The following is an 18043-nucleotide window of genomic DNA, read 5'->3' on the forward strand; positions in this document are numbered from 1 at the left end:
GAAAAATTCAGCGGGTTAAACTTTTATTGTTAAATGAGACAATCTGTTCGTATGATGTAGTTTAAGGCTTTTAGAGCAATTTTTATGTGATTTATGATTTTAAGTAAAACTATACAATATATTCTATAAAGAAAACTTCTTGGGCATTGAAAACTAAATAGGAAAATAATTTAAAATTAAATTGAAATAATAATCTATTTCAAAATTATTCCATTAATCTTACCAAATGAGAAAAATCAATTGAGCCCCTTAATATTAATTTTTTTCCTTTCAACTTCTTAGATGACGTTTAGTTCACTCCTAAGAATCAGAATGAGAATGAGTATCATAGTATTATGGAATAGGAATGAGTATGAGCTTGGGTACCATTCTTAAAAATAATATTTAGTTAGTTTAATATTTTCAATCGGAATGAATTTAAAATTTCTTTTTTACCCTTAGAGGAAAATACGAGAAAAAATTAGATGTGAGAGAAAAATATGATGAGAGAGAATGTATGATGGAAAAAATGAAAAGAGGGAAAGTGTGATGAGAGAAAATGAGGAGAGAGAACGTGATAAGAGAGATTGAGGAGAGAAAAGGTATGATGAGAGAGAAAGTGTGCTGAGAGAGAAAGTGTACCGGGAAAAAATAAAGAGAGAGAAAGTGTGATGAGAGAAAATGAGGAGAGATTGAGGAGAGACAAAGTATAATAAGAGAGAAAGTGTGTTAAAAGAGAAAGTGTGATGGGAAAAATGAAGAGAGAGAAAGTGTAATGAGAGAAAATGAGAAAAAGTGTGATGGGAGAGAATAAAGAGAGAGAAAGTATGATGAGAGAAAATGAGGAGAGAGTATGATAGGAGATATTGAGGAGAGAGAAAGTGTGATAAAAAAAATGAGGAGAGAGTGTGTAATGGGAGATAAAGTGTGATGAAAGAGAATAAAGAGAGAGAAAATAAGAAGAGAGAGTATGTGATGGGAGAGAATACAGGAAGAAAATGGTAGAGAATGTGTGATGAGAGAAAATAAGGAGAGAGAAAGTATATTGAAAGAGAAAGTATGATAATAGAATGATGAGAGAGAAAGTATGATGAGAGAGACAAGAAGAGAGAAAGTGAAATAAAAGAAAATTTGAACAAATATATTAATAATATTTTTGTCTAAAGTTTCATTTTCATTGTCACTCATATCAAAACTCAAGGGAAGATGTGAGTTTCATCAATACCTAAGTTTTTGGATTTCATTCCAAAATCTTGATTCCATTCTCATAAACCAAACACAAAGTTTGGGAATAAATCTATTCCCTTGTTCCCAAACCCCTAAACTAAACACCACCTTATACTCTAGGCATCATTTGATTTATGAGTAAGTAAACTGTCGTAGTGCACTTCCCTGAACTTGTGGAATTTGATTCCCAATTGGTGATGGTTGAGGTGGGAATAATGAACCTATCGAGGTGATGAGTTGCTTAACAATCTCATATGTTGGGTTCTTTCTTAAAGATTCTATGATACAACTTTTGAAATAAAAAATCTCTACGTTAGGTCTGATATGTATCATTTCAGATTCAACGTGGGTCTAATATGGAATCATATCAGACCCAACATAAAGATTTTTATCGATTCTTCTTATTATATTTTAATACCTATGAGAAGCTAAAATAAACAATGGATAGCATATTTAAATTCCTTGCAACCTCAGAAATCCACAGAAACTGAAATGAGTGCAATTTGAGATCTCTAGGTCCATTGGTGGATTTTGATTGAAATCCACTAATGGACCTATTGAGCTTTGATTGGACTCATTTTAATTCCTATGAATTTTCGGGATTGCAAGGAGTTCAAATATGCTATCCATTATTTATTTTGGCTATTCAGAGGTGTTAAAATTTAATAAGAAAGAATCGCTAAAAATCTCCACATTGGGTGTGGGCATGATATTATTCTATATCAGGCACATATTGGGCCTAATATGATTTCATATCAGGCCCAATAACTTAATGAAACATGATATCTTACCTTAATCATAGTTAGTTATTTTGTGAAAAGTATGAACTCTATATTATAAAATTGAATGAATTCTCCTATGCTACCATGTATTTACCATCATCGATGAATTGTTGATACTATCAAAAGAAAATTTTAATCTTTATAACAATGAGATGGCACTAGTGGACCATTGGCCACTTGTCTTCTTCACAATTTGAGAGGTCAGTTATAAAAAATTGAACTTGAAACTCATCAACACTAAGCCGACCTCACTAACCCTGAATTATTTTTTTCGACATGTGAATTATTCAGAGGCGGAGATGAGGAGCCTTGAATAGTTTAAGGACGTCGTATACCGATATGGAATCATATAAGGCCCAATATCAAGTCCAACTTGGAGATTTTTGTTGATTCTTGTTTATTACATTTTAACAACTCTAAGAAAATGAAATAAATAATGGATAGTATATTTGAACTCCTTGCAACCTCAGGAATCTATAGGAATTGAAATAAGTGCAACCAGAACTCTTTATGTCTATCAATAAATTTAATTTGTTTAAAACCAATTGATCGATCTAGAGAGCTTAGATTGGACTCATTTCAGGTCCTATGAATTTCTAAGGTTGCAAGAAGTCCAAAGGTGTCATCCATTGCATATTTTAGATTCTTAGGAAATGTTAAAAATCTATCGAAATAATCAGCTAAACTCTAACCTCCGTAGACTTGATATAAATATTTTATAGTTTAGCTAATTTTTTTGATAAAATTTTAACACTCTGGAAAAGATGAAATGTATAATGGGCGATATCGTTAGACTCCTTGCAGCCTCAGAAATCCACAGAACCTGAAATGGTTGCAATCTGAAGTCTATAAGTCAATAATTTGGTTTTGACCAAAACTTATCGATGAACTTAGACAAGTTCGATTGGACCCATTTTAAATCCTGTGGATTTATGAGGTTGCAAGGAGTCTAACGGTATCATTAATTACATTTTTTTGACTTCTCCGGAGGTGTTAAAATGTTATAAAAAAAATTAACTAAACCTAACTCCTGTGGGCCTGATATGAATCATATCAAGCCCACGTGGGCATGATATGGAAAAATATCAAGCCTAACGTGGGATTGATATGAACGGATTTATATTTTAGCCAATTTTTTTGATAAAATTTTAACACATTCAGAGAAGTCAAAATATTCAATGGACGACACCGTTGGACTCATTGCAGTCACAAAAATCTACAGGATCTGAAATGGATACAATCTAAGGCCTCTAGGTTGATTAGTGGATTTTGATCAAAATCTATTGATTGAGCTAGATATGTCTGATTGGACCCATTTCAGGTTCTATGGATTTATGAGGCTGCAAGGAGTTCAACGGTGTCATTCATTGCATATTTCTACTTCTCCGAAGGTGCTAAAATATTATCAAAAAAAATTAGATAAACCATAACTCCCATGGACCTGATATGAAAAATATCAGGCCCAAATTGGGCCTGATATGGAAAAATATCAGGTCCACATTAGGCTTAATATGGAAAACTATCATGCCCGTATTGTGTTGGTGTAGTTAACATCAATGGTCAAACTTATGTTTTGATGAATGACAATGGTTTAAAGTTAAATGTTGTATGATCTAACATTGTTACCAAGCGTGCAGGAATTGATGAGTCTAGTTGACCTGATATCATGCTAAAGTTTAGTTAGGTCTGAGAACCTAATAATTGACATGAACTCCAGATAGGTCAAGGAGTGACTTGATATCTAGCAAGAAGTCCAGTTGGGTCTGCAGGACCTGACAGCTGGCTGAGGTCTAGTTGGGTCTGTGGACCTGACAACTGGTAGGAAGACCAGGTGAGTTAAGCGGCAAGTCAAGTGACTATAAATAGCAAGTGATACGGGTTATGGTGAGTGTGTTTAGGAGATGATGTGGAGGTCAAATCAAGATAAGGTGGCGGTCAAAGTGGAGATAGAGTGGTATTCAGTATTTGGTTTTGTTGATCTCTTGGCCTCAGAATCTTTCAATCTCGTTCATGTGGTTCCAAAGCGGAATGCTCGTATAGGGTCGATCGATTGCAAGCCTAGTAAGATATATGAACTGTAAGTATTCTGTGGTAGTTTTAATACAATCAACCAAGTTAAGTTAGACTCTGTTGTGTTTAATCCTTGTGTCTAAGTGTACAGGAGCTTAGGAACACAAGAAGTCGAGCGGAAGACAGCTAGAGAGAAGGATGGTACGGGAGAGAGCTGACAGACTTGGTGCATCTGAGGGATGAGATGTTGCGGAAGAGTACACCGGTGGATGAGAAGGACGTGCACGATGTTTGAGGGACGAGAAGCCGAAGAGGAAACCTGCTTGAGGAGAAGCTGGGTGAGCCCAATTCTGGATGGACGAAATCACTCAGGCGATCGGAGTAATGGAAGAGCCAACGGGGAGCTGTGGAGCTACTGGAGTAGTGGAAGAGCCAACGGTACCTTATCGTGTTGAAAGGTATCTGGAGTGGACAATATCATGTCATTGTGGAGATATCTAAATTCTTTTTGATCCTACAATTTTAGTTATTAACCAAACCAAGTGGTTAATAGACTAATTTTTAATTAAGGGATAATATGTTGGATTTGAGTTTTCTAATCCAACTCATTAAAGAGGATTATATATAAATGTAATTGGAAGAAAATTAGATATAAGTTTCATTATTTTGTTGATTGGATTTTTGGAAACCCAATCATCCTCTCCGTCTCCTCTCTCTCTCGACGCCAACAAGAGGGCGCTCCCTCTTGTTGCCGTAACTACCACAAGGGAGAAAAACTCTCCCTTGTGTACTTCTCTTCTTCTTCCTCTTGATCCCTCTTCTTCGCTCGTGGCTAGTAACTTCCGAATGAGAGACTTGTACTCAAGGAATTATTTTTAGGAGCTTGGCATAGATACGAATAGAGGCGAGGTTCGACAACGTCGCTACGGTTGATGCCCTTCTCGTTATAGGTCATCCATAAGGTATACCTAGCGTAAATTTACTTTCTGTAAAATTTTAATTATGCGATCATATTTGTCATGTTGTATCTTTATATGCGTGTGATATGTGTGATATAATAATTAGAAATTATTATTATTTTATTTTTTACTACGCATGTTTACGAAATGTGTTCTAGTACGCACCTGTATCGAGCATATCCCAATAGAGTCACCTCTTCGGGGATGAGTTTCGGGGTTGAAGGCACCTCCAATGGAATTGGAGGTGCCTCCAATACCTTATAAAAGGGGTATTCGACAGGCAAAAGCAAGCTAATTTCCATACAAGCTGCAAAGACCTTTCTACTACTATGAACACATCTAACTGTTGCTATGCTATTGCTCCGCTACTTCCAACTACTGCTAGCAGATCGACACCAACTCCTAAGTTCTTCCGAATCCTCTTTTCTGTAAATTGGTAATGAAGTTAATTATTGTATTTCTTTATTATTTACAAAAAGGGAGTATAGGTTGCTATACTTCCATTCCTTCAATATCTTGTATTCGATTCTTTCTTTTAGCAGTTCTGAAAGAGGATTTTAGTGAATTGCCTGTTAATACCATCCGAGGGATCATGGGTCTTGGAGTAGGAGTCACCGAAGGCTCCGAACCAAGTAACCGATCACGTACTTGTATTTTTCTTGTTTAGTTTATTTTCATTCCGATGCATACTCGTTTTGAAAATTGAAAAAATTGTAATTTTTAAATCACGTGATTCACCCCCCCCCCCTTCCACCCCCTCTCACATACTTACGATCCTACAAGTGGTATCAGAGCAAGACTGCTCTGAATTGGAATTGGTGTAACTGCCAATTGAGTAGGAGGTTCATATATATATATATATATATATATATATATATATATATATATATATATATATAATTTTTGAGTAAAAAAAATTCTTATGCCTTTTTTTTCTTACTTTGCATTTTCCAACTTTTCACTATTAGTCAAAATTAGTGAAATATCTCTTCTGATAAAATATATCATTATTTTTATTATTTTTTTTTTTTTTCAAAATTGGTACAACACCACTCGAGTCTTATTTTTTATCTCCACACTACTTACCCTAAGACATAGTCTTGGAATCTTTGTGAGTTCTTTTTCAATGTTGAAAAATGGTGAACAAAGATATGCTCAGGCGAAATGTCAATGAGCCACCACCATACGATCAAGGAGATTTCAACTAATAGAGGCGAGCAATAGAAAGTCTAAATATTGACTATTTATTGATATTGAAAAAGGCTTCTTGGGACTTAGAGTTGAATAAAAAGGTAACTGAGATAATTTATATTATTTTACCTAATAATGTATTATGCAGATTAGAAAAGTTTGAGAATGCATACAAGCTTTGGACCAAGTTGATCAAACTTCACGATGAGCCATTGGAGTTAGAGGATCAAGTCAAAAGCAAATCTAGACTCGAGTCTAATTCAGCAGAGAAGCCTATTATATTAGGGGTTACATTCAAGATTAGTATAATTTATCAAAATACCCTTGTTAGAAGAGAGTTAAATAATCTACATGATAATTTAAATAATTATAAAATTACCCTTAGTATGATCCATGATAATATAGATTTGCATAATTTAAATTTAATTAAAAATTCAGAATAAAAAATAATCTAGATTTTAATCAAGTCAATTGAGACCTTACGTCAACCTTGACTTGGTCAAACAAAACATTAACTAAATCAATTCAAATAAATTAATTAATTCAAAAAATTAAAATTAAATAAAAATTCAAAAATAATTAATAACTTAATCAACTCAAACATTATGATAAATTTGAATTTAAAACTTAAAAATAACAAAATAGATCTAGATAAAATTAATAAAGATCTTAATAAAATATTTGATAATCTAGATAATATCAATCATGAAGTTTCTATCAAAAATCAAGATAATTCAATTAATAAAGATTTAAATCTTAATAATAATAATGTAGATAAAACTAATCTAATAAATTCAAGTAATAATATAAACTTAAAAGAAAATAAAATATGAATATAAAGATAAATCCAAACACTATGATAAAATAAAAACTAAATCTTATAAATTCTAAATAAAAAATTAATTAAAATTTAAACATTAAAGATAAACTTTTAAACAAAAATAATTCAAACAATTTAATAAATTCAAAATCAAAAATAATAAAAACTTAAATATTAAATATAATTTTTTAAACAAAGGCAATTCAAACAATTTAATAAATTTAAAATGTAAAACTAATAAAAAATTAAATATTAAAAATAATATTTTGTATAGAGATAATTTAACAAAGTTAAACTTAAAAGAAAAATTAAAATCTTAAATACACTTTTCTTTTAAAAAAAAATAATTTAACCAACTTAATTAATCCAAAATTAAAAACTTAAATTAATCTTAAACTATAATTAATTAAATCTTATCAAAACTTAATTAAGCCTAATTGAAACTTAATAAAATATAGTTCAATAATTTGGGGGAGATCTCCTAGTCCACATTTTTATGGACCAGGAGATGGATCACATGGAATTATGATCAGATCGTGATGAGGATCCGGTCACAATTGATTATGATCCTTCCCTGGGTTCATCGTCTCGTCCAGGTTATAGTTTGGGTCGGGACGAGTGACCGGAGGTCGCCCGAAGGCCCACCCCATTTGGCGACCAGCAACCTGGACACTTGCCCACCCCCCGAAGGTTCTCGGTGGTGGGCAAGTGGCCAGGTTGCTGGTCGCTGAGCGGGGGGTGGCCTTCGGGCGACCTCCGGTACCCCCGCCCTAACTCAAACTATAATCTGGGGGATGGTGAACCTAAGGAGAGATCGCAATCAATTGCGGACAGATCACCACCACGATCCGATGGCAATTCTATGTGGTCCATCCCCTATTCCACAAAAATATGGACTAGGAGATTTGGTCCCCAATAATTTAGGAGAGGCACCAAATCAATTGCACCTCCAAAACACATAGTCTACCAAGTTGGGTAATGAGGTCTAAACTATAAAGATAATTTGACTCTTATCCAACCATAGTATCAGAGTGGAGTGAGATAATAGTACGTTAGGGAAACTTGATCTAGACAGTCAAGTAGAGTAAAGGCGTACCCAACTTGGTTTACTTAGCTAAGTGGAACTAATCAAAACTGCCTTGCAATATCCTAAAAGAATGATAAATCTAGTTAGCCTTACTGACTATCTCTGGGATGACCGGCCAGACCCCATGAAAGTTTTCCACCGACCACTAGGGTAAATTGAGAAGCGCGCGTAGCGGCTAGCCCTGAAGTCTAGCATCCTTTGGTTGCACTCCCCATTTGAAGGAAAAATTTCTACAAATACACCATAGCTAGGAATCGAACCGTGGGTGTTTAAGTGACAACCTGGATGTCCTACCTCGCAACATCGTAGACAAGTTAGACCAAGATTTATCAATAGGAAAATTAAATGTCCAATTTCTTAAAAAGACTTTATCTATAAGTGGTTTTTACTCAGATATACAAGAAGACCCTTGTGTCTCGCCGTAACCTGGAAGTCGATTTTTAAAATTTACATTTAATTAACTGACGGTTCAACATGAATCTAATATAAGGTCAAATTATCTTAAAATTAAAATTTTAACATAACTCATCTCATAAAATTATAGAAATATGTTTGTTAAATAATTAGACTAGGTAATATGATTAAGGTAAATTAAAAATTTCAATTCAATTAAAAACTCAATTAAATTTAAAACAGCAAGATTCACAAAATTAATTTTTTTTTAAAAAAATATTTTTTAAAAAAATATTTTTTAAAATCTTTTTAAAAATTATTTAATTTTTTTAAAAAAGATTATTTAAAAATTTAAAATCTTTTAAAAAATATTTTTTTAAATAAACAAATTATTTGAAAAGTATTTTTATTTTATAAATTATTTCAAAAATAAATAATAACAAATAAAAAATTAATTAATGGGAAATTTAAAATTTAATTTTAATTAGTAACTTAAACTTTAACAAATTTAATTACAAACTATTCAAAACTTACGTCAACAAAAAAAAAATTGAATGTAAAAAACCTTAATATAATTAAAAAAATTCAACTAAATTCAACTCAATTTAATTTTAACCTAAATTTAAGGTTAATTAATAATCTAACCTTAATTGAGAATCTAAGTCAACATTAATTAAAAATTTAATTTAACCTAATTAAAACTTTAATGTAACTTAATATTGTTTAATTCTATCAAATTAATTTAGCAATTAACATAACTTATAATCTAATCAAATGTTAACTGTAACCTTAATTAAAATCTTAATTTTACTCTAACTCACTTTAAATTAAAATTAACTTTATTTCAAAATTTAATTAACACTTAACCTTGAACTTAACTTTAAAATTTAACTAAAACTTAACTTTAAAACACTAATATAACTTAATTAAAACTTTAACTTAACTTAGTTAAAACTTTGATTTAAACTTCAACTATACATTAAGTCTAATTAAATAGTATAATGTGCATTTTGGTAAATATCAAATATAATATCTTTTGGTCAATTCACAAACTTGAATGTGTCCTTTGATAAATTGTCATTTAATTTATGACAAAAGTAAAAAAAACACCCTTATTTTTTTAATCGTCAAAAGTGTATTATTATTTTAATTTTTTTTAAATCAAAATGATGTCCCATCCTATCTTATTGTTATCCTACCTATGTCTCCCGCTTAAATTCTAAATCAGTCGATAATATTGTAATTATTATAACTACAATAATTATAATTTATAGTTGTTGACTAAAATTTGCTGAAGCATCCGAAAATATTTTAAATGATATCTTTTAAACTTAACACAGGGTTATTTTAGTACATCAAGTAATAACCGTTGTAGTATTAGTTAAGATTTTCATAGTGATACAATGAGCCTCCAATTTTGAGAGATAATATAGTAAAAGAAAGTTAGGTAATTATACATGAACGAGATGTTCGTTGGAAAAATAAAATAAAATAAAACGTTATTGGGATGATTCGGTAAAATAAAGGACGTTTTATTATTTTTTTTTCCCCTTTACGCTAAGACAATTTAAAAAAAACACCCGACAGAGATCCTCGATTAATGATTGAACAATTTATCAAAATAAGCCTTTATTTTTCGCTTTTACTGATCGCACCTCTCCTTTTCCTTTTTTTCCCCCAAACCAAGTGCCACGAATGAGATTCTGATAAACGGCTGTCAATTGTTTAAATCTAAAATTACTTGCGTTAAGAAATAATTTATTAGGTGTAAAGATGTATCTACCAAGTTCACTATGTCCGTGGGGCGTGTCTAACTCGAACATGCTCCTTGTCCCACATGTCATTGTCAATTATCAAATGTGAACCACGTTTCAAAATTCTCGTTGGCTGGTCCCTTTCACGCGAAATATGTTATTGCTGAATGAAACCTCTGAATTATTATTATTATTATTATTTTGTTATCGTATTAAAGAGCAAATATATACGCAAGTGCAGTTGACTGAAGTTATTAAAATAAAAGCAATGTTAGAATCTCAACCTCCGATCAGTGAGGATACTTTAAATATTTTTCTTCCATCATCGGGCAAATCAGTAAGCAAAATAAAGCAATGAGCAAAATCCTAAAGCATGATTCTCACTCGTCTTTGATCGATATGCTGATTTACTGTGTGTGATTTATCAATTTCAGTTCTAGTTTGGCAATTGTTGGAATAGCCAAATTTGTAAAATCAAACATAAACGACTCATTGACTCTAATATTGGTTTCGTATTATTCTAACAGAGCTGTCTCAGACCTCATCTTATTCTACTCTTACAATTGTTTTTTTTTAAAATAAAAAATAATACTATTGGTTGCCGGTCAATAATAGCTCCAATCATCTATTTTTTTTCTCTTCTTTTTGTTTTTGTAAATTAGTGTTTTTTGTAGAATAAAGTCGGCATGATGGACTGATTTAAAAAAAATATATAAAAATTTAAAAGTGATTATAAATAATTCGGCAATTAATCAAAAGAATGAATTTAAAATTATAAAATTGTTAATAGTAGATCCATTTTTTTTTGAATATTTACCGTAACTTTCCTTATCTATCCAAGATTAGAATAAAGAAGATCAATAAATACTCTCGGTATAGAATTATGATAAATACATCAAATGAAAAAATTAAAAAAAACTTGATTAATAATAATATAATAAAATTTATTTAAATATAAATAATACTATAATATAAGATAGAACTTAATATGTTATTAAATAATTATAGCCAACAAAATTTGATTGTTATTATTCAGTAGTACCCTGGTTAAAAATATAATAAATAATTATGTAGCATGCTTTCTGCACAAACAGATTATAAACCCACCTTTGATTTATAGCTGTGTAATATATTAACATAGACCATATCGCACCTTAAATTATACAAAGTGAGATTCTATATCATTTTAAACTAGCATGCTTACCATCTTTCCATTTTTTATTTTTTGACAAACAGAGCTGGTCAAATTGCAAGAAAGAAAACTAAACATCGAAGTGATCCAGTTGCAATAAACAGGCACATGAATCCAGTATCAGTAGAAATCAGCAATTAAACTAATTACAGGAAATATTCAACCTTTTTTTCAAAAAAACAAAAAAGAGCATACAACGCACGAAAGTAAAAGAGTTACGCAATGAAAGAAGCAAGGATGAAGATATATACGCACACGAAATAGAACACAATTAAGTTCAGAAAAGCATGTAGATAGTATATAAATAGCTGCGACACAGATATTGTCAAAACTGGCACAAAGTATTCCAACTGCAATCAGTTAACATGAGTCTAAATAATACACTATGAGAGCAATCATCCTACAGTAGAATTGCTCAAACACTGTTATATCCAAGTTACCTTACCAAAAACTGGAAAGTAAATGCTTCAAATTCCGATAACTACCAGCATTGTGCTATTGTTTGTGCACCCTCCAACTCAAGCCTGCAGAACAGGACGCTGAAGGTGAATTTAATGCATTTATACGGAGTTTATGTTGTTAGAGAGGACACATGGAACATAGTAATTGTAAAACCATGTTGAAGTAATATGTAATATATTCTTCTACAACGCCACATGATATCAACAAGAACCATAAGCGAAACACCATCATCTACACTTCAATGGCTTTGTCCTGAAGGCATGGTATTTTCATTATTTACATTCTAAAATTTAAAGATGAAACCTACACAAGAACGGCCTATTTATATATTGATTAGTGGAACATTACCACATTAATTAAGTTTTGGATTGGCAAATATCTAAAAAAATAAAAAAGGATACAAGAAAGAAATACTTGTATTTGATCTTAAATCTTAAAAAACCATATACATTGGGATACTTTTGGACCTGGACCTCCACGATGAATAAAGGATGGCACACCAGTATAAATGAACAAAAATCAAACTTAATATGTCATTATAGTTCCATGCAGTATGATCATCAATAATATCACGCAACTGAAACTCGACCACTGAAAGGTTTACAAAAGCAGTATGTTTGAGCAGAAAGAAGATTATATAGGCAACAACAGGTACAGTATTATCACCCATGCTATCACCTTGATCATTTAGATTTCTACCATAAGTAGCAAGATAGATCTAATGTTTAAGATTCCCACTTAACCTTAATAAAATAGAGTAACATTAACAACTGCTTTTACCTGAGGTGGCTGCTGCTGATAGTTTCTGTATCCTGGATATCCAGTGTAAGTGTATGTATTAGGGTCTTCAGTTGCATATCCATAGGCATTGTAACCTTGGTTGTACCCATAGTAGCTTCCATTCCATTGGCTGGGATCTTGTTGTGGCTGATGACCAAGAAAATGAATGAACGAATGATAACCCATAGTAGTTATTGAATATGAGAAAATTCAACCTGTTTATTTGTTGGACTGCGTCCCCATGAGAGTCGGATGTTTTGACCACCTAACTGGATCCCATTAAGCATCCTCAAAGCTTCCTCAGCACTAGGTCTGATAAAAATCAATTTACAAAATACATGATAATAAGCATCCAGATTTACATTGTTGCCTACTTGTACATTCCACTTTCACCGATTATGAACTCACCTATTAGAGAATTGAACAAAACCACAGCGCTTGCCTAAAGGTATTTTAACATAGACTATCTCTCCATATTGGCTAAATGTATGCCGCAAATGATCATCTGTGACGTTTGAGTCCAGGCCACCAACAAACAACTGTAATGGTGTAAGACAAATGATAAATATCAGTAGCCTAACGCATTTGCAATTCATATAAAAAGCTGAACAAAGTACCCACAGTGGTATTATTTGGATCATTCTCAGAGTCAGCACTCGGTGGAGTTTGGTAGGAAGCTGCAAATAAAAATATAACTTTCTGAATAGAACTAAATAATCTCTAAGGTAATGATCATGAAAATAAATTGAAGGGAAGATAAGCTGTTATAAAAGACTTAAGAATGAGAACCACAAACACAGCAAGCATTTTATATATATGGTACTTATGAAATTTTCAGTTGTCATATAACACAAATGGTCTGCCAGGCTGTACTTTAGGTATTGCAGGAATTTAACCTGGCATAGCATGACCACGAACAGAGCTAACATGCTATGGTCAAAAGCCTCATCTTGGCCCTAATATATAACAAGATATAAGCTCCTACTATGGACTACACAGACTCTCCTTCCAATATATTTAAATTTCAAAATAAGATAATGTAATCTCATAACGAATATAATTAATATTCATGCTCATAATATTTTAACAATATTCTTGATTGGCTGTCAAGACCTGACAGCAACCTCAGCCTTTTTCATCCAGACTTGGGGTTAACACTAGCAGTTTTAATCAGTGTAGTTTAACTGTTTCAGTTATACTCAAATCTTTTCACTAAAGAGGTAAATGCCTACTGGATTTGGAATTGTTAGCATATGTCAGCCTCAACCTACATAGAAAACAGGTTAGTAGATGCCACAATATGGTCAATATACATATAGGCCAAATTAAGTAACATCAGGAGCTCATCTGGTAACACATGCTATGGGCCAAACCCATGCTGCCCAGGCATTGAACTTTTAGTTTAGATAGACTTAGCCGACCATTTGTTGAGCTGAGCTAAAAATGACCAACTACAGTGAATTTGGCCAGCCAAATCAAGCTCAATTGAATCAAACTGACACTGCCAAGAAATTGATGATGCTAATTAGTGTTTTACAGGCCCGATACAAAACTAGATCATTCAATAGGAATTGGGATGTCAACTAATAATATTTTACAGTGTCACACCTTAATTAGTGTTTTTCAACAAAATGTTATGCAGAAATAAGGATGAACAAAAAATCACAACAGGGCACCAAGATCTAACCCAGTCCACGCTGAAACCTAAGGTTCTCTATGTCTCAGGTCCAGTTCAGGCTTCAAGCCTGAAAACCTTAAGACCACCTCAATCCAATCCAATTATTTATTTTAACATATAAATAAATCCATTATTACATTACAGTTTAGTGATGCAAAAAATATTAGGATTTATTTATTCCTCCTCCATATGAATTCTTTTGTTATCACCGACTGACCATGCCCCAACAAAAATGAGCTGCAATTAACATTCATCAAATTGCCAACCAGCAATCCTTGTTCTCAAGACCCCATTTGGTTTCCCAAGCACCAAGGCCTTGTTCTGTCTGCCAAACCACTGATAGGTCACTTCCTCAACATAAAGGGCAACAGAAACTACTCCGCAGCAATTGATTATTCACTTCCACCAATGACTGCAGTCGTGTACTTGAACTAAAAAGTGCATACATGTTCCAATCCTCTTAAGAAAAAACAGAAGAACAATAAGTGTATTGGTTACAATTTTTCTTAACATAAAGTTGAAATAAATCAACTGAAAGCAAACAAATAATTTAAAGATAATGAATTCAGTAGTAACATAAAACAGAAAAAGCATGCCAGTAATGTCAACTGGAATCATGTCGGCTTGCCTGGATATTTATTAGAGGGAAGTTATTGCAAAAAAATGACTTGCACTGAGAAATACTCTTAATAATGATTTTTAATAGAAAAAACAAGATAACAAAACATTATCTTAAATCTCTATTAAAAGACAAGCGCAATAAGCTACATACAAGTAAAGACTTAAGGGAACACAATCAGATTGAAGGATAAGGACCAGAGTCATAAATTTAGGAACCCCGAAGAACAATAATCTACATAACATGTTGTTCTTCCAAAAATAGAAATACTTTGCTGTAGATGGAAGAAAAAAGTAACTGGTAGATGCAAAGCATGAATGACCAAAAGAAAAGGTGTGATCAGCAAGATGATTATAGCAGTAATAAATTTGACAGATAGATGCCAAATACAAGAAACCGAGAGAATTAAAATACAGGGGCAAGTAGGAGATAAAGAGTTGTGATAAAAAATAGCTTGCAATAATTCAATAAATATATTAAAAAAATTGTAGCAATAAAGCCACAAGAAAGGACTAGACACATTATGACAATATCGAAACACTGACCTAACTGGGCCACCAGTATTAGTGAATATGCATCTCAGCTGAAGCCAATTCCATGTCCTAAAACAAGGAAGTATGGAATCCTGCTTTTAGACAATATAAGTTTCTATAAGAGCTCTTTGTTAAATAATATTTTTGATGATCCCAATTTCACAAAGGATATGTTCTTGAAGGAAACTTGTAGAAAGAAAGAAATGGCCTCAACATCACCATTCAACTTGAAGTTAGTACAATAAATCTAAGGTCAGATTATTTCACTACAAAGTGTGCATTATTTCACTATTTCACTACAACATATGCATTATAAGTTACAATTACAAATAGAACATTTAAATCTTCAATCAATAAATCAAGAGGAATTTCACGTCCAATGACAGAATGAGGCTGCTACATAAACACAAAATGGAATTTCAGGAACTATGATCACATACCATTTGTAGAGAATTGCTGTTGGGTTACCAGAGTCTTCTTATTAGCAGCTGGACCAATTCTCATGGGTCTTGTCGAACAGTAAACACCATTCATTTCGGTCATGGCCCTTGCTTGTTCACTTGGATCGCCAAACTTAACAAACCCATATCCCTTGGTGCGCCCAGTCAGTCTATCAGTAACAACTCGGGCACCCTTGATTGATTGGTACTGATTCTTAAATGTCTCTTGTAGCAAATAATCAGTGACATCGGCAGCCAAATCCCCAACAAAAATTGTATAATCTACACCATCATCATGTTTCTCACCTGCTCCACTTGTTGCCCAATTCAGCCTGAAAACTTGTTCTGAGTTGGGCATCACTTGACTATTGTATATTTGAAGAACTCGATCTGCAGCAACATGAGATACAAACTCGATAAAGCCATAACCCTCAGACTGCCCAGTCTGCTTATTGCGGATTACTTTAACTGAAATAACCTAGAATTTTTACAAACATGGAATCAGAAAAGACAAACAAGAAAATTAATACACCCACAATGTAGCATGAATCATTGCACCCATATTAAAACAAAAATCGAAGGTCCTGTCAAGCACAACTGTAAAAGTAAACAAAACACATACTACAAATGCACAGGAGGCAAAGCATTATGAATAAACACACTCTCAAGCTGTGTAACAAATTAAAAAATCAGCTATTTGAGACAGAAACTGGCATTATATTAGAACAAGCAAATTTGATATTGTAGCAGTTTTTCATCAAATTTCAGATATAATCATTTGCAAATCCATTCCTAAGAAAATAGTAAGATAGCTAACCAGTTAGCAAGACACTGTAAATGATCAAGAAATCTGAAGGCTAATCCTATGCACTATACAAAATTCAGCAAAATGGATTAGCCCATTGAATGAACAGAACTCGTACAACATTAATACTAATTGAGGATTCCGTGTTACATTTAGAATTAAAGTTGAGAAATCATGTTGTATGCTGCTTATTAAATATCAAAATCATTACAGTACATGCCCATAGTGACTAGTTGTTTAACAACATTGGCTTACTGCACTACTTTACAATTTATCTATTACAAAAAGGGGAATCAATCATATCAGAATTCAGACCATCTACAACATAAAAACAACAACAAAAAGGACTCAGTAGCCTGATTTTGAAGATGACTTATATTCAGTTAACTCCTACTCACCCAAAAAAATCTCAATTTTCAATATCTGACAACATAATCAATCCTAAAAAACTGTTAAATCTCCAATGAAAAACTTGATCATATTCATACAAATGGTAATGCTTCATTGGCAACCAAACTTTGTACTTGTGTAAGAAACATATTCTTAAAAATAGCCACACAAACATGGAAATATTATCATAGCTATCAAAATTTCAACCAGTACATAAGATTATTAATTCGGAACAGTAATATCAGATAAACTAAGAAAAAAATAGCATAAAAAAATGAAAATGGAATGAGACAGAGACAGAGACCTCTCCACTATGAGCAAAGCAGCTGTAGAGATAATTCTCGTCCATCCAATACTGCAATTCACCAATCCAAAGCGTCTGAGTCTCATCAGCTGAAGAAGGCTGCGGTGCCAATGCTTGGGCCGGGGATGGAGCTGACGCTGCCTGGTACTGCATCTGGGGAGGTGGAATCGATGGCGAGACCTGGAACTGGGGGGCCGGCGGTGGCACCTGGGAACTCTGCTGGTTCCACATGGGCGGCGCTGGCCCAGTCTGGTAGTACTGCACTTGAGGGGGAGGAGGAGGCGGCGCCATCATCATCCACTGCTGGGGAGGTTGCTGCTGGTCCATCGGCGGCGGTACCATTGGCGGGGGATGAACCATTCCACCACCCGTCTGCATCATTCTAGAGCTAAGGAAACGGCCAACGATCGAAAAGTCCGGCGTTCAAATCGGGATATGAAGGATGCAAATCGATTGCCAGAGTCCCGCCACGCTCACAATTCGATAGACGGATAAACACGAGAAGGATCGGGACGTGATGAAAGGAAGGGCGGGACGGAAAGAACCCTAACCCTAGAAACAAAGGGATGAGTCGATGACAGACCGTGAAAAGTGGTAAGCGGAGAAGATGTACACTGCCAGTAGGCGATTATTTGTCT

At 33.2% G+C, this 18043-nt stretch overlaps 1 protein-coding gene across 1 annotated transcript; it reads right to left on the bottom strand.

Moving 5' to 3' along the window:
- Window positions 1-11670: 11670 nt before the first annotated feature.
- On the bottom strand, window positions 11671-17997 carry LOC122046580 (polyadenylate-binding protein RBP45-like). The gene is made up of 7 exons (XM_042607348.1): window positions 17406-17997; window positions 15907-16384; window positions 13258-13313; window positions 13045-13175; window positions 12852-12948; window positions 12637-12783; window positions 11671-11918 (listed from the first exon to the last, which is right to left on the bottom strand). The coding sequence occupies exons 1-7, from the start codon at window positions 17784-17786 to the stop codon at window positions 11913-11915; spliced, it is 1296 nt and encodes a 431-aa protein (XP_042463282.1). The 5' UTR covers window positions 17787-17997; the 3' UTR covers window positions 11671-11912.
- Window positions 17998-18043: the final 46 nt, after the last annotated feature.

This window comes from Zingiber officinale, chromosome 2B, assembly GCF_018446385.1.
Source record: "Zingiber officinale cultivar Zhangliang chromosome 2B, Zo_v1.1, whole genome shotgun sequence".
NCBI classification, from domain to species: Eukaryota; Viridiplantae; Streptophyta; class Magnoliopsida; order Zingiberales; family Zingiberaceae; genus Zingiber; species Zingiber officinale.